Source organism: Capra hircus, chromosome 5, assembly GCF_001704415.2.
Source record: "Capra hircus breed San Clemente chromosome 5, ASM170441v1, whole genome shotgun sequence".
NCBI lineage: Eukaryota > Metazoa > Chordata > Mammalia > Artiodactyla > Bovidae > Capra > Capra hircus.
Genome location: NC_030812.1, coordinates 115,854,667 through 115,877,826, shown reverse-complemented (window position 1 = coordinate 115,877,826; position 23,160 = coordinate 115,854,667). Strand labels below are relative to the sequence as shown.

The window sequence follows — 23,160 nt, the reverse complement described above, 5'->3', positions numbered from 1 at the left end:
TTTATAGAGTCATCAACACAAAGTATAATTATACCTGGGTTTATTAGACAATAATACCTTATTCCTGTTACAAAGACTGTCAACAAGAAAAGTAACGATGTGGCAAAGCTGTTAAGTCAGCAGAGGTGCACGGAGCCAAGGTCTTTGGAGTAAACCCTATGGGAATGATGTTCTGGGAATGTCTAACTAGATAATCCAGACTCTCATAACTTAGAAGGTAAGTCTGAACTTAAAATCTTAAGGCTCAGTTCAGTCGTTCAGCCATGTCCGACTCTTTGCAACCCCATGAACCGCAGCACTCCAGGCCTCCCAACTCCCAGAGTCCACCCAAACTCATGTCCATCAAGTCGGTGATGCCATCCAGCCATCTCATCCTCTGTCATCCCCTTCTCCTCCTGTCCTCAACCCTTCCCAGTGTCAGAGTCTTTTCCAATGAGTCAGCTCTTTGCATCAGGTGGCCAAAGGACTGGAGCTTCAGCTTCAACATCAATCCTTCCAATGAACACCCAGGACTGATCTCCTTTAGGATGGACTGGTTGGATCTCCTTGCAGTCCAAGGGACTCTCAAGAGTCTTCTCCAACACCACAGTTCACAAGCATTAAAATCTTAAAGGTAAAGTGCTACAAAACCTGAGTCTTTGGTTCTCTAAGAGGACACTGTTTTCCTAAAACACTGAACTGCTTTTGGTAACTGTTTAAGTGACTGTATTTGCATTGATCTTTTATCACGGGTTAAAATTTTTTTATATTTTTTACAAATTTCCCAAAGATCAAGCTCTACGTAGAGTTCATCTGACCTGTAGCTAACTTTGGGGTTTGCCAGAGGGTCCCTGGAACACCTGAAATCGTTTGTTTTCTCTCCGTCTCAGAGGAACATTAAAAGCTGTGGGCTTCCTGGGTGTGTCTGAGTCGCAAGGGAGGCACGCTCAAGCAAGTGGTGATGAAACACCCTCAGCGCGCGTCGTACGGGCAAACGTTTTCTTAGGCTACATCGTACGGGTAAATGTTATTTAAATGCACATCCTAGAAATTATGTGGAACTCCTCACATCCCGGTCTCCTGGAAAATCACGTCAGTCATAATCTGAGTGATTATCTTGGTCGCCTGTCACAGCAGTAATGAAGTTTCTGTTCACTGCTACCTGTGGTTTTACAGTGGCTTCTGAATGAGTCTACGACGTTCTGTGAAAAAGCAGGGAAGGACGATGACCGTTAAGTGCAAGCTATTTGTGCCATTACACCAGGGAAAACAGAAGGAAGGGAATGAGTGAGGGCCTGGTGCTTCAAACCATGACTGCTCTGGCTGAGCAGACGTCCCAGCCGCTCTGTTACGCCAGTATACCCGCCCTTTTCACCCCTTCCATTTCTACCCAGCCCCAGTTCCTGACCCTGGAGCCCAGGACTCCCGGCCCCCATGAGGACCAGTTGGAAAATCCTGTGTTAGTTTCTAGGGAGCAGGGACTTGGTGGAGTATCGCCATCTAAGAGCTGACAGGGCGTCTAATGTGAGCCAGGAGTCACTCCCGGGGCAGGGTGATTCCCCTACATCATTACCTCGTAGGGGCTTAAACGCAAACCACCAGCCAGTTGGCTTTCCCAGACTTCTTTAATCGGGAAGATCACAACTCCCCTTATGAGGAGGGTCCGCTACACCTGAAGGCCACTCGGCAGTGCCCAGAGCTGAACCACACTGGGGGCCAGTGAGGAAAGGGGCCCTTACTAGATCCCCAGTTATCAGTGCTTCTTGGCAGGGCCTCGGAAAGGGAAACCAAAGCAAAAGAGTTTGAACCATGCTCAAGAACTTCAGCCAAACAAATGAAGCCTGCGCTGAACTTTTGCAAAGAATTTACTGGGCCGACAGACATCATACTAAAGCAGAGCCCAAGGCCCTGAAAATATATGAATGGTCAATTTGACCTTCTGGGGCAAACTGCCTCGGATACCAGGAGGAAGTTGCAAAAATCAGATGGTGCATTTGGAATGGACCCTTCTCAACTGGTAGATGTTGCTTTTATAAAGTATTCAACAAAAGAGAAATGCAAAACAAAAGGCCACTTTTGGCAGCAACACTGGATTTCTGGAAGGCGGTACCTCTAAAGAGAAGTAAGTTCCCCTGGAACAGCACCCACTGTGAGGAGGAGGAGCACTGGAGAGCAGATTGCCCTCTGCTAAAAGAGAAGGAGAACAGTTAGAGACGAGAGCCTCTCACACGGTGTCAGCAGAGAGACGCACGCAGGAGAGGCCCAGGGGCTCCCTTGGCCTTGAGGCACCTCACCCCCACGGGAGCCCAGAGACACTGACATGGCAAGTGAGCTGATTAACTCCTGACAGATGTCACCCTGGAGTTTTCACCAGAACAGCTTGACATCAGAGTCCCACCAGAACACACTTTAAGCCTACAGATGGAGCTTGTGAAAATCCCAGAAAAGCAGACAGAGCTCTTTCCCCCAGGATCTTAACAAAACCCAAAGACCACCGTCAGACCTCCCCAGACGGGGACTCGACACAGAGGAGCCTGCCACTGAGGACCGAGAAACGACCTGCCTCACGTGCCTCGCACGGTGACATCATAGATACCCGCAGGGGCTTGTGGACACCTGCGGGATGGGGGGAGTATATCCCAGCTGGAGGCAGTCTGCGGTGCTTAACGCCTTCCTTGGGGAAATCATCCCGTCGCATCAAGGCGCTGAAACAACTCACATCCGGGAGACCACAGTCAACAGGAAAAACCAAGAGAACCAATCACACCTTGAAGAGGAACGCCGCTAAAATTTCGAGAGACATTTAACTTGGGATAAGCCCTTGCCAACTGCCCTGCTGCAGGCCAGGGGCTCCCAGAAGCAGGCTTAAATGAAGCCCCTTTAGAATGCTGTATAAGCCACTCCAGCTGTCTGCAGAGACAGGAGAGTCTAACTGCTACAAGGCCTGGTGGCTGTGAATCACTTTAAAAGGCTGGGCTCTACACTAGTCCCGAGGCCGCCTGCAACAGGTCTGCCCGCCCATGAAACAGACGGCAGTTCCACTGCAGTTGGGGAAGCGGCGACCAACCTGTGTAATTGTGTCCAAACAGCACAGGAATTGAGGGTATGTATCAGGAACTGGAAGCAAAACCTCCAAAGTTCAACTACAAATTAGACAAAGTGCCAAGAGGCCTCACTGGTTCACACAGCTGTATATTAAATGGACTGACTAGAGACCCTAAGGCGGACTCGTCGCCTCTTCAGCTGAATGGCCTTTGCTCCTCCACCCACAGGAGCGTGGGAGGGACGCGGACAGTCGGGCGGTAACAGGAGAGACTCTGTTCTCTCGCAAGTTAATCACCAAAGGGCCGTTGCCGAGAAGCTTCGATTACACATAATGGCCCGTCTCTGCCTCCCTCCTGACCAGGCCCACCTGTGAATGGCTGCAGGAGGAAGAAGTCCACATACCCCTTGATGAGGCTGATGGGAAACAGGAAGTGTCTGACTTCGCCCCCTCCTTTTCGTATGAAAGGAGCCCCAAATTCTAGCTCAGGCACGATGGTTCTTTGGAGCAGGAGCCCACCATCTTCTCGGTTTGCTGGCTTTCCGATTCAAGTTGCTGTTCCTTGTCCCAGCAACCCGTCTGCATTACTGGCCTGTCGAGCAGCGAGCAGTACGAGCTTAGACTCGGGAACAACACGGCAGAGGGGGCCCTGCAGATGCGGCTAGGGGCACACGCCTGGGAGCACAGCCTGCATCGTCCAGGTGGGTTCGATCTCCTCAAAGTCCTCAAGAGGAAAACTTCCCCGCCTGCGGTCAGGGGGCCGTGGCCGAGGAGGAACGCTCGGAGTAAGGCTGTGTGGCTGGCTGTGAATGCGCACAAAGCGGGCTGTAGTCAAGGAGTGCAGGTAGTCTTGAGAGGCTGAAGAGGTGAGGAGACAGCTTCTCCCCTAAAGGCTCCAGAAAGCCCTGCCAACACCTCGGTGTTCACCCAGGGAGGCCTCATGCAGACTTGACCTCCAGAACTGTAAGGTGATAAACGTGTGTTGTTGTAAGCCAACAGGCCTGTGGTAACTTGCTTCTGCAGCAATAGGAAACTCACATCGGTAGCGAATCTATTTTCCTGGCACGTGGGAGCCTTAAAGGTTAAGTCATCACACTTCTGGGCTTGCCTGGCAGCTCGGTGGTAAAGAATCCACCTGTCCACGCAGGAGAATGTGGATTTGATCCCGGGTCCGGGAGGATCCCCTGGAGACAGAAATGGCAACCCACTCCAGTATTCTTGTCCAGGAAAATCCCGTGGATAGAGAAGCCTGGTGGAGTACAGTCCATGGGGTCGCAGAGAGTCAGACACAACTGTGTAACTAAACAGTAACAGCCACATCACACTTTTATCCTTACGGAGGGCTCTGCGCTGAGAACGATGCTTTATCCTTACGGAGGGCTCTGCGCTGAGAACGATGCTCTATCCTTACGGAGGGCTCTGCGCTGAGGACGGTGCTCTATCCTTACGAGGGCTCTGCGCTGAGGACGGTGCTCTATCCTTACGAGGGCTCTGCGCTGAGGACGGTGCTCTATCCTTGCGAGGGCTCTGCGCTGAGGACGGTGCTCTATCCTTGCGAGGGCTCTGCGCTGAGGACGGTGCTCTATCCTTGCGAGGGCTCTGCGCTGAGGACGGTGCTCTATCCTTGCGAGGGCTCTGCGCTGAGAACGATGCTTGGAAAGGCCCACCCCCCGGCCCGGTCCATTCAGGCTGCTGTAACAAACACCATGCACAGAGCAGCTTATAAACAAGATCTGACGGCTCTGCAGGCTGGGAAGTGCAGGATGGAGGCGCCTGCAGATCTGGCATCCGGGGAGAGCTCCCTTCTCGGTCTGCAGACCCTGACACCCTCTCCTGGCAGAAGGGGACGGAGCCCTGCGTGTGTCACACACCTACCAGTGCTGGTGGGGGTCCCAGCTGACGGCCTGCACCAACTGCTGATGCCTGAGGGACTCAGGCCCCCACCTTCAAGACTTCACAGTGACACCCCCGAGCCTTCTCTTTTTTTGCCAAAAACAGTCTCAGCCTGCCCAGGCCAAGAGCCACCCATCTGTTGTGGTCCCGTCTGAAATTTCCACGGCCGTCTCTCTAACCTCGGCAGAAAAGTTTCCAGTTTTTAGAATCCAAAAATCTGGGTTCAAGACCCAACACTTACAAGCTGGTAAGAGTGCTAACCAAGTAACTGCTCAGAGCTTCTGCTTCCTCATCCAGGAAACGGGAATAAGAATGTGTACCCAAGGAGATAACCTTGGTAACGGCGCTATGGACACTGCAAAGTGGCCGACGGACAGTGTTTACCAACATCAGCAACCAGCCTTGACCTGGACACCGGCACTCTTCCGCGGCGCCCCACTGCACTCACGCGGCTCTTCGCCGGAGCCAGTTCTGCCTGCGGCCCACACCCTGCAGGTCCTGTTCCCGGAAGTCCAAGCACCGACCCGAACTGCAGGCCCCGCCCCTCCAGGACATCAGGAAACCCACGGACTCTTCTCGGGAAAACACCTGTGATCACTGAGCAGAAAACGCTCCAGCAAAGTCCAAGCTCAGGCTAAAAGCAACCTCACTTTATCTTATTAAAACTACATTTCTGTTTGGTCTCGCACTGTGAAAGAGAAAAGCAGGCTTCAGCGAAAGCCCTTTTTAAAGAGTTAAGTGGCAACTAACATACCCACCTCATTTCAGATAATGAAATCTTTCTTTAATAGATATATTAACCCATAAACTTTTTAATAGACTATACTGCTTTAAAACACTGAAGCAGTTCACTGAACCCTAGTGATTCCTTATAAAATGCAGATCCACGTGACCTAATTCCACTGCCAGCTACACACTGGAGACATCATCTCACAAGCACCTGAGGGAGACAGGTTCGGCAATGGCTGTGATGCCACAGAGAGAAGAAACTGTTAACAGATACCTAGGTTTTCTTATCAACTGAATAATGAATTTTAAAAATTAAAATGCATGCATCTAACAGAACACCAGCCACAGCAAACATGAAGGGGCCACGGCCACACGAATCCAGATGGGGAAATCTCACTAACGTGACAGCGAAGCGCTGAATACACACACAAAATGTTAGTCACTAAGTCGTGTCCAACTTTTTTGAGACCCCAGGGACTGTAGCCCGCCAGGCTCCTCTGTTTATGGAAATCTCCAGGCAGGCAGACACTGGAGTGGGTAGTCATTCCCTTCTCCAGGGGATCTTCCCGACCGAGGATCTAACTGGGTCTCCTGCACTGCAGGCGGGTCCTTTACCATCAGAGCCCCCAGGGAAGCTCCTGGTGGGAACAGACCCACACACCCTAACTAAAAGTTTGCATGTAGCAACGAAGATCCCTCAGGCGGCACCGAAGATCCCGCAGGCCACAGCTAAGACCCAGGGCAGGCAAAGTAAAAAACCTTTTTAAGTGAAACTTGAAAAGGGCTAACTTGTTACCAGCAGGCAACAGTGAGGACCAGGAGCAGTGTTTTCTGGGTCCCATCTGTCAACATCCCGAGGGCCACAAACATCCTGAGCACCCAAGAAGGACTCGCAGAGGGAAGAAGAAATGAAGGAGAACTGACGAAGGCCCCAGGCGCCAAGCCTGTGATGGAACCGAGGCTCTCGGCCAGGCGAGAGGGCGGGGTCTAGACAGGGGGCGGGGCGGGGCAAGCTGGCAGAGAGGTGCCAGAAGGGCCCCCACGAGAGCCCCACGGCCCCGTGAAGGTCACCTCTTCTGCGTGGGGCACAGGAGGTGTCGCTAAAGCGCCCGCACTGGAGGGGCAGACAGACAACAGGGAATGGGAAGGGCTGAGGTTTACAGCAAGAACCCGAAGGGGCGCTCCCGGGTGGGCGGGGCCCCGGAGGAGGACAGGCTGGAGACCTGGGCTGACGCCACATGTCCGAAAGAGACAGGCCCCGGGGCCAAGCCCCCACTTCCCAGGGTCTGTCCCGGCTGCCTTTACAGCTTGGGTCTGCTGCTACTGCTGCTGCTGCTAAGTCGCTTAAGTCACATCTGACTCTGGGCGACCCCATAGATGGCAGCCCACCAGGCTCCCTGTCCCTGGGATTCTCCAGGCAAGAACACTGGAGTGGTTGCCATTTCCTTCTCCAATGCGTAAAAGTGAAAGTGAAGTCGCTCAGTCATGCCTGACTCCTAGCGACCCCATGGACTGCAGCCTACCAGGCTCCCCCATCCATGGGATTTTCCAGGCAAGAGTACTGGAGTGGGGTGCCATTGCCTTCTTCACAGCTTGGGTCAGGAAAGCTTTTTCAAAAAACTCAGTCAGGGACTTTCCTCGTGGCTCAGTGGTTGGGAATCCACCTGCCAATGCAGGGGATCCCTGGTCCAGGAAGACCCCACGTGAAAGGAGCCCAGGCCCCACAGCCACCGACGCGCGCGTCCCAGCGCCTGTGCCCTGCAACGAGAGGAGCCCCCGCTCCACAACAGATACCCAGCGCAGCCTCCAGATCCAGACAGACGGACTGAGGGCTGTCTGAGGGCCTGCCCGGGGACACCCTGCCCTGGGAGTGGCCTTCATGTCCGTCTAGAGAGTGCCACGCAACAGCGCCGTCTCAGCCGGTCACGAGCCACCTAGAGGCCGCCCCTCTCAAGCCGCTCAACACGCCCCGCTGAGCACCTGCTCCAGGCCGGCCCGGCTGGCACTGTCAAGACGCCAGGGGTGCCGCTCCGGGCACGCGGACGCGGGAGGAGAAGGGAGGAGACGAGCCTCAGCGGACAGGGCTGAAGGCAGCAGGCCTTGCGGCGTGACGAGGTGACTCCCTCCTGTGCATCCCAGCAGACTTCTTTCTGGTCTGAACTTGGTCCCCCTACCCCAAGGCCCCGGCCTTGAACAGAACTGACAGGACAGCACCCGAACAGCCTCTTGCTTTTGTTAATTAAAGGCTGAAGAGCAGAGGGTGAAGACAGCCACGAATGACACGGTGAACAGCAAGAGGAAATAAAAGGGAAAGGAATAAACTCAAGACGCAGCGGCCTGAGCATCATAAAATTAATGAAAGTTACACGGCCACGCCTACGATTAGCTGCCTCCCGTATTCCAGACTCGGAGTAAGCAGGCAAACCATGCAGTGACCCTGTTTACAGCTTATCAACCCCTCCTCCGCGAGCAGAGCCATCACGCAGGGTCTCCTCTGGGCTCAGTAGCAGTTTTCTGAAACATGAACTATACGAGTGACTGATTTACCACCAGGCTCATTCCAACCACAGCCATGCTCCCCAGATTTAGAGAATATGCTCAGAAGGAGCAAGTTTTCCAAGGAAATTAACTTTAGAGAGCTTCAGAGGCAAATGTACAGAGCCCGTTATGACGACAGCTCACAGCTCCACCACCCCTCCACCCAGAGTCGCTTGCAGGCCCACGCGGCCCCCCAGGACCCACGCCGGAGGGCTCCAGGCTGTCCCACCGTCAGCACTCACGCCTGCCACTCAGCGGTGACAGCCGCCCAGTCCCGCAAGCTCTCAGCCGCCTCCTGTCCCCGCCCGGCCACCAGCTCCCCGCTAAAGGGACTGCACTCGTCCCCTGTCACACTCCTGGGGGCCCGGGAGCCGACAGATGGGCAGCTACTGAGCCAGCCAGCAAGCCACTTCACGGATGGCTCCAATACGTCTTAGAAACGAGGGTTCTGACGATATACTCGTCCCTCCCTTTACATTGACAGTAAAGAGGTTTCTTCCCCGTGAAAACCCAGTGTGTGAAATACAATACTGGAAACCGACTGTGCCTCAATCGAAAGAAAACAGCAACGGGATGTACTCACAGAGCACAGCCTCTGTGGTGTGGCCCAGGGGCGGGCGGGGCGCGCAAGGGGTGAAGGGGTCGGCAGGGACAGGACCCGCCAGTCCAGGACGGCGCAGCGTGCGCTGGACTCAGGGGGACTCGACTGCAGACCTGGAAGCTGCTAAGGGTAAATCTCACACGTTCTCGTCACAAGGAAAAAGCCTGTAGCTGCGTGGTGATGGACGTTAACCAGGCCCACTGGGTCATCTGGTAACCTGTACGTATACTGAATCTCACGTTACACACGTGAAACTAATATGTTAATTATGTCTCAAGAGAAAAGCAAGGAGGGGCTTCCCGGGTGGCTCAGGGGTAAAGAATCTGCCTGCCAATGCAGGAGACGTGGGTCCGATCTCTGGTCCAGGAAGACCCCGCGGGCACAGGGCAACTAAGCCCGAGCACCCCAACCACTGAGCCTGTGCTCTGAGCCCAGAACCTGCCTCGACTGAAGCCCACGTGCCCAGAGCCCGCGCTCCCCATCAAGAGACACCACCGCCACGAGGGGCACGCTCGCTGCAGCGAGAGCAGCCCCCGCCCGCCTCGAGGGAACGCGCGAGCGCAGCGGAGACCCACTGCAGCCAGAATTCCAAATTAGAAATGGAACAACACCGGGGGCTTCCCTAGTGGCCAACGGGCACCACTCGGAGCTCCCAACACAGGGTTCGATCCCTGGTCGGAGAGGAACTACGATCCCCACACACCATGCAGCTCCGAGAAAAGACGGATGAACAGGGGCGTGGAAGGGAAGCCTTCTGAAATCACCAGGGGAAAGGCCAGCCCAGCAGCCGGCCGTCACCACCCTCCTCATCCCCGCTCCTCCCGACTCTGCTCCAGACTCGCACTGCGCCCTCTCACCTCTCCGGTCTCCAGCCAGCCCATCCGGACGATCCGACTCCTCTGTGCCTCCCAAAGTCCCATGCTGCACGCGCCTTCTTCCCAGCGCGGGAAAGCACACCCATCTTCCGTGAACACGCACACAGCTGCCTCCAGGCTGAACCACCTCCGACTCTCGAGCACACACGCGCCACCTCACGTTAAAGGGTCTGTCACAAAAATCAGCCTTGCCCCCACCGCCAGGCCTCACACCCATCCGTGGTGACCCGTCCCCCGCCAGGACATCACTCTCTGCAGGCACACAGGTGAAACACATCAGGCTCGCCCACCTGAGCAACTTCCTGCCAACCAGCGGCTCCTGGCTCCCCCTGGAACCCACCTGCGGGGTCTAGCGCCCCACACTCACTCCTTCTGAGACATCCTCTCCAAGAACACCGACCCAGAGACCACCCTCGCTGCCTCCTGGAAGCCCACCACGTTAAGTGGGTCTCCAGGTCCACCAGGACCTCCAAACCCCGCCCCCACGTCTACGCCCAGCCCAGGTGGCCATCCCCACCAGGGAGCGCAGCCCTGGCCTCCAGGGCAGTCAGGCAGCTCTCCCGCCGCTCCCGTCTGCCGGGTCGGTATGTGGCCCTCGGGGGACACTCGGACTCTCTGTGCCGGGGGCCGGCCCACCCTGGCCTGCTCGCCACCCCCTCACCCACACCGCCCAGGGCCTCTTCTGTCCCTCCGCTGCCCACACTGTGTCTCCGAGGCTAGCAGCCCGTGAGGAGTGCGAGGGAGCAGGGGAAGGCGGATGTGGCCACGGGCGCATCTGAGGAGCGCGGAGCAGAGCGGTCTGACCCCACAGCACAGTCAAGCATGAGGGCGCAGAGCACCGCAGGGCCACCACCGTCCTCTGCCGGCCCCAGTGAGCTGCGGACCCCAGGGGCGGAGGGACACCCGGGGACGGGCCCTCGGCGATCAGGGCACTTATGCGGTGGGAGCCCAGGAACGCAAGGGGCAGCATGGCCAGAAAGGGCCGTGCCCTCGGCCGAGAGGCCTGAGTCCCAAGCCAGCTGGCGCCCGGAGGGGCTGCCCCGGGGCCCCGGGCCCAGTCCACGCTAGTGATCCCTGAGTTCTCGTGACTCTGGCAAGAGGACCCACGACTGTTCTAAACTAGACTCACCAACAGCTCCACGCACCCCCTCACCTGCAGCGCCTGGGCTGGAATCCCCCCAAAGAGGAACCAGCATCAGAGAGAGGGAACAGGAGGAAGGGCACTCAGCACCCAGGTTCCCTGTAGCGCAGCCCCGGGACAGAAAAGCCCAGGCTGCCCGTCCCTCGGGGCCTCCTGATTCTCTGTCTCCCTTCTGTTGGGGGGAGGGGCCTAGAAGCTGCCCCCTCACCCCTGGAGAACTGAGGGAGACTCCCACCCTGGAGAGAGGAAGTCAGCGGGCAAGAGACCAGGTCCCAACCCCAGCCTGGGGCCAGGCCATCACGGACCGCGCAGCATCCTGCTGCCCTGAGGACCACAGCCCGGCAGAGGAGGCGCTCCGGGAGCGCGCGCTGCAGGGAGGCGGCACTCTGTGCACAGCTCTGCCATCCCCCTGGGCGCAGAACCAACACTTGCCTGGGGACACGGTTCCCAGCCACTACCCCCGACTCCTCCCGAGGGAGGGCCAGGCGCTTGGTCCCGGGCACTCCTCCTGCCTAGCATCCCCTGTGCAGCCAGCCTCTCCGAGGCTGGGACCCCACTGCACCCAGAGAGCCCACGGGCCAGTCCTCAGGTGGCCTGTGTTCAACAGAGGAGCGGGCAAGCCCGGGAGCAGGGAAGACGGAGAGGCCGCAGAGGGCACGGTGAGGGCGGGCGTCACTCCCGGCCTGGGTCACCAAGCCCTCCTTGTCTGAGCTGATCTCAGCCAGGCGGGGCCGCCCCGACAGAGGCAGGGAAGCGAGATGTGGGGAGACATGGGCCCGGCGCCCGGCCTGTTCATCTCCACCCACAACCTCCGCGGGCCTTCACGACGCTCGGAGGAGAGAAATAGTTCCTCCAGCTCTTGTTTTTAAGAAGTTTAAAAACAAAGAATATGTCCAACATCATCAGGGACTTACTTTTCTCTAAGTCACTCTTGTACTCATCTAAAAATTAACCCCAAAGCGCCCAGATCTCCTACGTTAGACAGAGATGTAAGGGCTGGCGGGGGGGGGGGGGGGGGGGTGGAATTTCACTTTAAACTTAACTGTTTCAAAATGCCTCCAGACAAAATAAAAGGCATTTAATAACATACAACAGGACCACTGGAAAACCATATCTTTAGCAGAAGCCCACCCTCAGGTGTGTCCACGGTGCTCATCAGAGCAAGACCCCCTCCACTCACGTCAGGGCGGGGCAGGCCAGAGAAACCCACTCCCCTAAAACACAAAGTTGCTGCCAGAGCGCAGACTCCCAGGCTCCCCATGACAGGGAAATAGGAACAGACTATCTGAACAGCTGCTCTGAAAGCACAGCAAGAAAACCACCTTTATAAAGACACAGGCCGGGCGGCTGGGAGACAGCAGCTGAGAACCCCTGAGGAGACAGGCAGGGCCTCCCCGTGGCTCCTGGACCCCAGAGGACACAGAAGACCCCTCCCAGCTCAGTCCCAGGCCCTGAGGACTGAAGACGCTTTGCAGAGGTTACCAGCAAGGGCCCAGACCGCCCAGCCTCTCCAGCACATCTCCCTGACCGCCCCCACGGGGCTTTCCTGTGGCTGCGGGAACAAATGACCACAAACTTGCTGCCTTACAACACACACCCGTCATCCCAAAGCTCTGGAGGTCGGAGGCCGGCACGGGTCCCCCAAGACTAAAGTCATTCCAGAGGCGACCCTGGGAGACCCATCTCCCACTCACCCGGCTTGTCGGTAGAACTCAGTTTCAAGCAGGTACAGGGCCAAGGTCCCCATCTTCCTGCTGGTCGAGGGCAGAGGAGGCCCCCGGCTCCTAGAGGCCCCCATGAGCCCTGCCTCGGGGCCCCCTCCTGCATCCTCAAAGCCAGCAACTGCAGGTCAGACGGAGCCATGCACCCCATCTCCGACGCCTGTAATAGCTGCTGGGACTCCAGTGGGTCCCCCGGATGCTCCAGGACAACTTCTCCATCTCAAGGGCAGCTGACGAGCGACCGTAATTCCACCTACGACCCTGATTCCCCTCTGCCATGGAACCAACGCTTCACAAGCTCTGGAGAGGAGGACGCGGACATTTTGGTGGGGGGCCGGGAATCATTCTGCCAACCACACGCACCCCCTCAGGCCAGAACCCTAGGGGTCACCCCAACCCCCAGCACCCCGTCCATCAGGGACCCCTGCAAAACCCGTCACAGCCTAGGCCCTGAGCCTGCTCTCGGGAGGACGATGGGGCCTCCCCGCTCAGTGATGGGGACCAGGACCCAAGTCCTCTCCAGGCCCACTCACCCCCTCCTCACTTCCGCCGCCGAGTCTCCCTATAGCAACGCTCTGACCCTGACCCGCACCTCCGCGAGGCAGGCTGGCCCCTCCAGCCCCGGGTCCCTGCTTAGACGAGGCCTCCGCTGGGGGCGGTGGCATTCTGTGGACGCAGCGCCCGCTATCCTGCACCCATCGCCAGGCTGCGGCCAGGCGACCCTGCAGGCTGTGCGTCTGGTGCTCACCAGCCCCGAGGCCCACGTCCCTCTGCTCAGCCCGGTCCCTGGCACACGGAAGATGCTCCCCGCGCCGCTTTCTGAATGAGTTACCCACTCCTCCCTGCAACTGCGGTGGCCAGTGGGGTGACAGCGGAGCCAGCTGGCCCGTTCACTCAGGGCCCCCTCCTGGCTCTGAGCACTGAAAGCTGACAGCCGCCAGAACCAGGATGCTGAACCGTCTCCCAGCCCGGCCCCACCAGAGCGCCGCGGCCTTTCCACCCGCAGTGGGGGCCCTGAGCGCCACCCCCTCACTTACAGACGTCGCCCTGCACAGTCAGCAGAGCGCACGCCACGCGGCGCGTGAGGGGGCCATGCCAAAGGGCGGCGTGTGTTCTCACACCTTCGTGCGACGGTCTTGTCATGGCATTTAACGTTAAGTGTGGCAAGAACGCCAAGGCCAACGGCAGAAGCGGCGGCCCTGCCCCTCCTAACCGGTCCCTGCTGCCAGCCTGGCCTCTCAGCCCCTAGTCCACCCACAACACGGCACGGAGGCCAGGCCACGCCTCGGGCAGAGTCCTCCGAAGGCCCCTCCCTCAGAAGGAGAAACCGAGAGCCTCTGTCCTTGCCGCGACCACGAGCCCCGCCTCCAGGCCTCATGCCCCATGACTGTCCCCCCCGAGCCCTGCCCTCAGCGATGGTCGCACACCCCTGCACTTCCCCCTCAGACACACATGAGCGTTGCCCCCAAACCAGGGCCTCTGCATGTGCTCACCCCTCTGCCGGGACCACTCTTTCCCAGCCGCCCCCGAGGCCTGTTCCCGCACCTGCTGCAGACCTTGCTCAGATGTCACCTGCTCTGGGAGGGCTCACCCGGCTCGCATCGTCCTGAGACCTCCCTGCCCCCCAGCCGTCTGCCCCTCTTCCCTTTGTGTGGACTCCAGCCATCGCCCGCCAGTTAACGCGCTCCTTATCGCATCACTCTCCGCCTCCCCCACTCTAGTGCGAGCCCAGGTTCTGCTCTGTTTTGTTCACGGATGCATCTCCAGTACCTGGAACCGTGACTCGCACGTTAATACGGGTTAAATAAATATTTGTTGAATCAGTAAGTTATCAGGCTCTCAGAACGGGTCCAAGAGGCCCCTCTCCTCCTCATCTAAGAGATCAGGGCCCGGCCAAGCAAATATCCTCCTGGAGGTCACGGTCGAGTGCAGCTCCTAGGTCACACAGGAAGACACGCGGCCCAGAGCAACAGGCCCAAGGCGAAGGACAGAGAAATGGCTAAAACCCAGACCACCCAGTCCCGAGTCAGACATCTTCCCATCCTTCATCCAGAAGAGAAGTTTCTAAGGAACCACCAGCCAAACACACAACCTAAGGCCCAGAGCGTGCACAGAAGAGGGGGATCTCCCAGCGAGACCAGCGCACGTGGCATAAGACCTTGGCCGAACCACCAGTCCTCTCCAGGCTCATCTAGGAAACAGTTCGGATCAACCACCGCTTAATTGATTTTGCAGTAACAATGCAAAGATGAGTAAGGAACACTCCCTAAACACTCAGAGCCCACTGGCTGGTGGAGAAAGCAAGCACTTTCCAACAACACTGAGTGTGATGCACAAAGGGGCACTTTAGTCCAGACCGCGTGAAAACAGGCCAGGCTTCACCGGGAGGCACACTGGAAATGAGTTGTTCAAAATCCTTAAAAAGAGCGCCAGGCAAAGGAGAGGGAAGGGAGGAAAAGAACGTTCTGGTCAGCTACAAAAGCATGAAGCTGACAGAGGCATCGCACAGCAAGGAATCCACAAGCCCCTCAGCATCACTGAGGGCAAAGCTCAGAGCAGGGAGGGGTGGGAGACGCGGCTCAGCGGGCTCAGGTCATAAAGGGCCTTACACGTCCTGCAAAAACACAGAGGCTTCTCTGCACGGCATTTCCGGGAAAACCACCACGCCTACCTCAGCGAGGCCCAGAGTGTGCTTAGATGACAGAGGGCGTTTTATAAATTCTGAAACACCAGCGAGGGACTTCCCCAGCGGTCCAGTGGTCAAGTCTCCACCTCCCAACGCAGGGGATGCGATATCGATCCCTGGTCAGGGAACTAAGATCCCACGTCTCTTGGCCAAAAAAAACATAAAACAGGAGCAATATTGTAACAAATTCAAAAAAGACTTTTAAAGAAATAAACCACCAGGGAGACAAACGTGTGCAGAGCGGTAGGAAGAGGGCCTGGCAAACGGTGACTGCAAGATGAACGTCAGCCACTGCTGTCAAGGAGCTGTTCATCATAAAGGGCTGTGCGGTACAAAGAGCCTTTAACTGCTCTGTACTTTGTGGTGGGTGTATTCTTCCACCTTCAGGTTTCTGAGTTGGGGCCCACACTCAAAAACAAGCTAATTACAGGGCCCACCCACAAGAGCTGACACAGCGACTAGAATCAGCGGGGATCTGGCCACGCGGTGCTTGGGCAGGTGAAGCAGTGCACGGCCAGCGACCCCCAAGGGAGGGCCACGTGCTGACGGGGAGCCGCACACCCCCGAAGCTCCTCCCGCCCGAAACAGCAGCGCTGCCAGAGGCGAGGCTGCAGGGGGCACGGGGCCCAAGGTGGCCCTGCAGGCCTCCCCTCACGGGCCGGCCTCCATGGTGCTGGCCACGGCGGCTCACAGACCCCACTCTGAGTCTGGAACGATCTCAGAGAGCTGCTCTCAACAGTGCCTCTGCATGGCACAGACTCAAAACCCCAGAGCAGGCCAGGCGGTCTCTGGCGATGCAGGAACCACAGAAGAAACCCAAGGACAGCAGCAGGCTCCCGTGGCCGCCGCAGCTGGGTGCCCCAGACCCACCGGCTGGAGACGGTGGAGACCCCAGGGACGTCCTGCCCCAGCGCTAGGGGCCAGAAGGCCAAAGCCACGGTCCCGCCGGGGCCCCGCCTCTCCCAAGGCTCTGCGAAAGGATCCCTCCCTACCTCTTCTAGCATTTACTGGCTGCCAGGAATCCGCAGCTTCCCTGGTTTGTAAAGGCATCACTTCAATCTGCCTCCACCATCCGTGCCATCCTCCCTACACCTGTCTCTCTGGGTGCAAATTTCCCTCTTCCCCTAAGGACACCAGCCATTGGACTCGCGCGCTCCCTAATCCAGAACGGCCTCATTTCTCATTTTAACTCAATTCCATCTGCAGAATACCTTGTTTCCATATAAAGTCAGACTCACAGGTTCCGAAGATCTGAATTTTGGGAGGGACCCTATTGAACCCAAAGTAAAATTAAAAAAAAAAAAAGTAAAGTGAAGTCGCTCAGTCATGTCTGACTCTTTGCGACCCCGTGGACTGTAGCTTACCAGGCTCCTCCATCTGTGGGATTTTCCAGGCAAGAGTACTGGAGTGGGGTGCCACTTCCTTCTCCAGAGGACTTTTCCAACCCAGAGATCGAACCCGGGTCTCCCGAGTTGTAGGCAGAGGCTGTACCATCTGAGCCACCAGGGAAGTCCCACTGAACCCAAGATAAGGACAAATACCCAAGAGACACAGTTATGGATCCAAAGGTTTATTCACCATTAGAACTAACACAGAAGCTCCATTACTCTCTTGCCTCAGTTGGTGGTGAAGAATCAGAATCCATTTAGACTGAGGAGGTACCAAAATCTCAGGACCTACAACAACACACCACACTGTTCCGCCACGTGGCTCCTTCTCCCTGGAGTCAGTGCTCTAGAGCACCTGCTCCTGTCGCCACTAGGCCCTCCTACTCGCTGCTATTTCAGAACTTCCAGGTCATCTTGGACCCTGACATTGGCTGTGATGAAACCTCTGACTGTTCTTCAAGGACCATCCTATACAGTAAAACAGGATCTTTGGCCAACTTTAGTGACCCCTGTCCAAAAATCGCTGCTCTGGGCATACAGTAACTCAGCTCCTGCTAACTCCCAGACCACTCTGAAAATTAAGCCTTTCTGATTGGACATAGTGGATTCCAAAGTTTATAATTCTATCACTCAAACAATAGTGCTTATTATGCAGCCTTAAAAATAAACTGTGGTCATGCATGATTCTACTTGGAGTTAAGACCACAATTCTTCATTTTCCGTATCTGAGACTTTTAGTTTGCAAACAGGACCGTGTCTAGAAATCCTGTAGCTTGTTTCTCTCTAATCTGCGTTCACCAGCAGCTGATTTCTTCCTAAGCATTTTCCGAGTCGTGTCTCCGTTTCCTTGGGGCCCTGGCTGGGCAGGGCCACACATCAGTTACAGGACTTTGGAGCAGTACAGCTTCCAAGGCGCACCCAGGTCACTGCTGGCACTTATTTCAAAAAAAAAAAAAAAAAAGTTTTTTAATTTTCTTCCTGCTGTTGACTCAAGACAGGAGTTGGGTTTTGAGGCCAGGAAGTTGGGATGGTGGAAATTCACAGGGAGCCTCAAAGTACTCTTCCTAGCCCAGGGCAAAAGCAGCAAAACCCACAGGCGACTAGGCCCGTCGAGTGGGTCCAGGCCACCACGCCCCCTGCAGAAGCTCACCCGCCCCGCGGGGACGGCCACCCGGCCACTTTCCGCGCTCCACCGACTCCTCGCGGCCCCAGGAGAGGAGGCTCCTACGTGCAGCCCCGGCGGCCCGGCAGAGCCAGAGTCTCCGCAGAAAACAGCCTGGCGGTCTCAGGACAAACACCCTCCCCTCTGGCCTCGCTCCTACGTACAGCCACGGCCACCTCCCAGACCCCACGGTCCGCGCCCCCGGACACCCTGGGCAGTCCCCCCAGAACCCCGATCGCCCCTCCGCACCCCCGATTCCTCCCGCAGCCCCCGGGGAGCCGACGCGCCCCCTGACCTCTGACCCCTGACCCCGACCCGGGGGTCCCGTCACACCCACCTGCCCGGGACCTTGCTGCTGCCGCGCTTCCAGAACTGCTTCCTGGCCCCGTCGCTGGCCATGGTCCCTCCTCATCGCTCAGACCCACGGCCCCGACACCCCGAGGGCGGCCAGCCCTCCGCGGCGGCCCCTTCCTGTACCCCGTTTGGCGCCCCCCTCAGCGATCCCCGGGATTCCCCGAAAATGTAGAGCCGAGAGGTTCTTCCGCCTCCCTCCGGAAGTTGTGCTTCCGCACGCCCGGAAGTCCCGCCCCCGTCCCCGGAGAGCGTGACGCACGACGCAGGCGCCCGGCGTCACTACAAGGCGCCTCCGGGGGCGGTGCCCTGGAGACGAGTTGGGCTGCTTGTTAGTCACGACGTCTACAGACCCCTCGTCTCCTGAGAGCCCCGCTGGGCGGTGGTCCTCACCAGAGGGCGGAGCAACGCGGGGGCCGAAGGCACCCGTTCGCGGGGGTGGTCGAGGGTGTGACTGTCGCGCGCACTTGAGGGGCACCGGTAAACACGCGGTGGCTGGCTGACTACCGCAGTCAGGGCAGCTGGGCGAGAGCCGTGGCGAGGGGCTTTGTGAGGGTCAGTGGGGGTGGGGCCGGGCCGGGGAAGAGCGGCGGGGGTGCGGCCGGGCCGAGTGAGGGGCTGGGGGGCTGGAGGCGCTGGGCCGGGGGCAGGATGGCCGAGGAGGGGCGGGGGTTGGACCAGGCTTCCCGAGTAAGAGCTGCCCCTGAAGCAGGAAGATTCCCCCGCCTCAGCCCTGACCAAGGGCGGTTCTCGGCCCTGGCAACGGGCAGGTGAAATAACTCGGGGTTCCAGAGACTTAGTTCAGTCCAGTCGCGTCCGACTCTGCGACCCCATGGACCGCACCACGCCAGGCCTCCCTGTCCATCACCAACTCTTGGAGCTTGCTCAAGCTCACGTCATCGAGTCGGTGATGCCATCCAACCATCTCATCCTCTGTCGTCCCCTTCTGCCTTCAGTCTTCCCCAGCATCAGGGTCTTTTCAGATGAGTCAGTTCTTCGCATCACCTTAGCAACTCCAAGGTATTGGAGTTGCAGCTTCAGCATCAGTCCTTCCAATGAGTATTCAGGGCTTAGTACAAAGCAAGGAATGGAGACATTAATGTCTGTGTTGGTTACACGTTGAAGTAATGTTTTTGTGTGTGTGTCGGACTCAATACAATGTATTGCTGAAATTATTTTCACACTCCTTTTTTCCTTTTTTTTTTTTAAAGTGGCTAACAACCTTTATGGCAGACAGTGAAGAGGAACTAAAGAGCTTCTTGATGGAAGTGAAAGAGGAGAGTGAAAAAGTTGGCCTAAAGCTGAAACTCCAGTACTTTGGCCACCCCATGCAAAGAGCTGACTCATTGGAAAAGACTCTGATGCTGGGAGGGATTGGGGGCAGGAGGACAAGGGGATGACAGAGGATGAGATGGCTGGATGACATCACTGCCTCGATGGACGTGAGTTTGAGTGAACTCCGGGAGTTGGTGATGGACAGAGAGGCCTGGCGTGCTGCAATTCATGGGGTCGCAGAGTCGGACACGACTGAGTGACTTAACTGAACTGAAAGCTCAACATTCAGAAAACTAAGATGATGGCATCTGGGGGAAATAGATGGGAAAACAGAGGAAACAGTGTCAGACTTTATTTTGGGGGGCTCCAAAATCACTGCAGATGGTGACTGCAGCCATGAAATTAAAAGACGCTTACTCCTTGGAAGGAAAGTTATGACCAACCTAGATAGCATATTGAAAAGCAGAGACATTACTTTGCCAACAAAGGTCCATCTAGTCAAGGCTATGGTTTTTCATGTGGTCATGTATGGATGTGAGAGTTGGACTGTGAAGAAAGCTGAGCACCGAAGAATTGATGCTTTTGAAGTGTGGTGTTGGAGAAGACTCATGAGAGTCCCTTTGACTGCAAGGAGATCCAACCAGTCCATCCTAAAGGAGATCAGTCCTAGGTGTTCATTGGAAGGACTGATGTTGAAGCTGAAACTCCAATACTTTGGCCACCTCATGTGAAGAGTTAATTCATTGGAAAAGACCCTGATGCTGGGAGGGATTGGGGGGAGGAGAAGGGGACGACAGACGATGAGATGGCTGGATGGCATCACCGCTTCGATGGACGTGAGTCTGAGTAAACTCTAGGAGTTGGTGATGGACAGGGAGGCCTGGTGTGCTGGGATTCATGGGGTCGCAAAGAGGCGGACGCGACTAAGCACCTGAACTGAGCAGGGCCTTTGAAACCACCTGTGTGGTTTAGTGTCGGGTCTCCATCGGCCTGGAGACCTGGCCTGAGAGCTGTGGGCCTGGTTTCCGACTGGAGCTGCGGCGTGGCTGTGGGGAGCCCCTGGCAGACCTCTGCCAGTTCTTGATTATATTCTGACTCACGTTTTCCTCGCTTACGAAGAAGTAACCTTGATTCAGTACCTGCTGTGCAGAGGGCATTGGTAGGTGCTATGTGTGTATTAACCATATGGCAACCAGTGCCTCAGGAAAGGCCACCCGGGCCTGCAGAGCAGAGTGGCGCTCTCAGTTCCCTTGTGACCCCCGAGTTTCCTATCCTGTCTTGCAGTAGCAAGGCTTCCCACTTTCCTCGTCCGCACCCTGCAGGTTTACTGGGTGCGTGTTGATGATGTCCCTTCACACGGAGCATGCAAGATCTGCCAGTCTTCTGCTGTCAGAACTAGGCAGTAAGCTCTCTCAGCGTTTGTTAAAGGGATGACAGCCACGTGAGCTCTCCAGGGATCCCCTCCTGTCGCAGCCGTAGCATCTCCCTGAGGCGGTGGCAGTGAGTCCTTGGGGACCCCCTGCTGACAGTGTCCGCAGACCCTCAGGGCCCCTCTGCTGTAGAGCCTTGGGAACTACCCCCACCATCCTGTGCTCGCATGGCCTCTGGGAATCTCCAGAGAGCTCCTGATAACGCCTCTGCAGATGCGGAGCCACCCCTTCTTGGACAGAGCCTCCTGGGACCCTCACCTAGCAAGGCTCAGGAAGGCCCCAGGGATCTCTTCCAGCCCCAGAGCCTCCCCAGAGATCTTTCTCAGAGCTCAGCTCCTTGTCAGGATCCCCCAACCAACAGCATTTTCCCCAACTCAGTATAGCTTACTGCACAAATCAACGATCGGGGTGACAGCCAAAACTAAGATACTAGCATTTAAAAAGGGGAACAGCAGCCAGTGCCTGGTTGGATGTAACTAGCACAGTTTGGGTTTGGTCGCTCCTCATAACTTACCTCATGCTTTCCTGTCTGCTGTGTGTCAGGAGAGGAAGGTACAGGGAGAAACAGGTTGGCTTGAAGGCTTCAGGACCGCCTGAGCAAAGCATTACTATTCCTAGTGCCGCCAACGGAGACCTAAGGGCAAGGCAGGTTTATGGCTGCTTTAGGACACGTTGGGTCTGAGGTTGAGATCTGAGGCCTCAGCCAAGCAGTGGGTGAGAGGACCTGCTCATCTCCAGATGAGGAGATGCGGTTACCCAGGGGAGGATGGGCCAGGGTGAAGTCCCAGGACTGGTGGTCAGACACAGATCAGCATCAAAAGCAGGGTAATTGGAAAGTGAAGTCAGGATAGAGGTGGTCTCCAGAAATGGGTTCAGACGGGGCCGTGGTAGCGATGGATGTGCGAGGAGTATCTGGAAGAAGGCCGATGGGGAAGGCAGAGGCGAGGAAGGGGACCCGTGCAGGCAGCACCCAGGGCAGCTGGCCGAGCGCAGAGTGGACGCGTGAGCCTTTGTTCGTCTCAGCAGCAAACGTAAGAGGCCTCCTCTGTGAGGTTTAGGCAAACAAAGCCAGGGACGTAGAGTTTCACACTTAACAGATGGCAAAGTATTTAAAAATCTGTCAGTGCCAAAATCAATGAGCGTGTGGATTTATGAGCAGCACGTAAATGAGAACTCACTGATTCACTGCTGGTGGGAGCTCAGATTCACTCAATAATTCCAGACAGCCATTTGGCAATTTCTAGGAGTTGCTGGTATCCTACAAGCCAGGTGTGTACCCTAGAGCCACTCACCTGTGTTCAAAGGCAGGCCTGTTCATTACAACGTTGCTGCTGGGGAAAACTGATCAATTATACAGTTATCCAAAGAATGCTCCATGATAGTAAAAATGAAAAATTAACATATCAACATAAATGGGTCTCACAAGCAATATTGAGTGAAAAAAAGTTGAAAATGCATGTGGTGTGATACCATTTAATTGCCTTTTTCTTTTTTCCTGCAAGTAAAACCGTGCTAAAAGTGTAGTTGCCTGTGGGTGTTGGTGGGGACTTTGATCATTGAGGAATTTATAGAGGCTTCCTTGTTTTATGGGCTTCCCTTGTGGCTCAGCTGATAAAGAATCTGCCTGCAATGTGTGAGATCTAGGTTTGATCCTTGGGCTGGGAAAATCCCCTGGAGAAGGGAAAGGCTACCCACTGCGGTATTCTGGCCTAGGACTATGATGGGTCACAAACAGTCGGAAATGACTGAGCGACTTCTCACTTCAGTAAGGCTTCTTCAGTGGCGCTAGTGGTAAAGATCCCACCTGCATGCTGGAGACATAAGACACGTGGGTCTGATCCCTGGGTTGGGAAGCCCCCCTGGAGGAGGAAGTGGCCACCCACTCCAGTGCTCTTGCCTGGAGAATCCTATGGACAGAGGAGCCTGGCGGGCTACAGTCCACGGGGTCACAGAATCGGACACGACTGAGCGCGCAGTGCGGCCCTGCTGACTCACAGCCGCCTCTTCATGCTTCGCCTCTTAAGGCAGGTGGAGTGCGTTCGGTTGCTCATTCTATTCTTTATGACGTTTTGCACATTTAAGTTCTTCGTAGAGCATAAAAATACAATGACAGGCGTCTTACTGTGCCACGCACTGAGCCGTCTCAAACACTTCCTTGGAGAAGGCAACTGTAAGCAACAGTGAAGGAACCGCACTCACTGAGGCCTGGAGGAGTCGGGGCCACTGGCCGATCTGCAGCTGCTGTCTCGGGTTGAGTAGGTGCGACGGGACGAAATGCAAGGAGCCTGGCAGATTCCAGGCCAAGGGAGCGTCGTTGCTGAAGCCAGAGGAAGCTGCGTAATGCACAA

The 23,160-nt window shown here is 56.5% G+C and overlaps 1 protein-coding gene across 1 annotated transcript in view; it reads right to left on the bottom strand.

Moving 5' to 3' along the window:
• Positions 1 to 18,332, bottom strand: part of TBC1D22A (TBC1 domain family member 22A) — a 271,283-nt gene extending 252,951 nt beyond the window's left edge. The window contains exon 1 of the mRNA XM_018048921.1: positions 18,094 to 18,332. Within this exon, the coding sequence (XP_017904410.1) occupies positions 18,094 to 18,155 (62 nt within the window). The 5' untranslated portion in view covers positions 18,156 to 18,332. The remainder of the gene's footprint in view (positions 1 to 18,093) is intronic.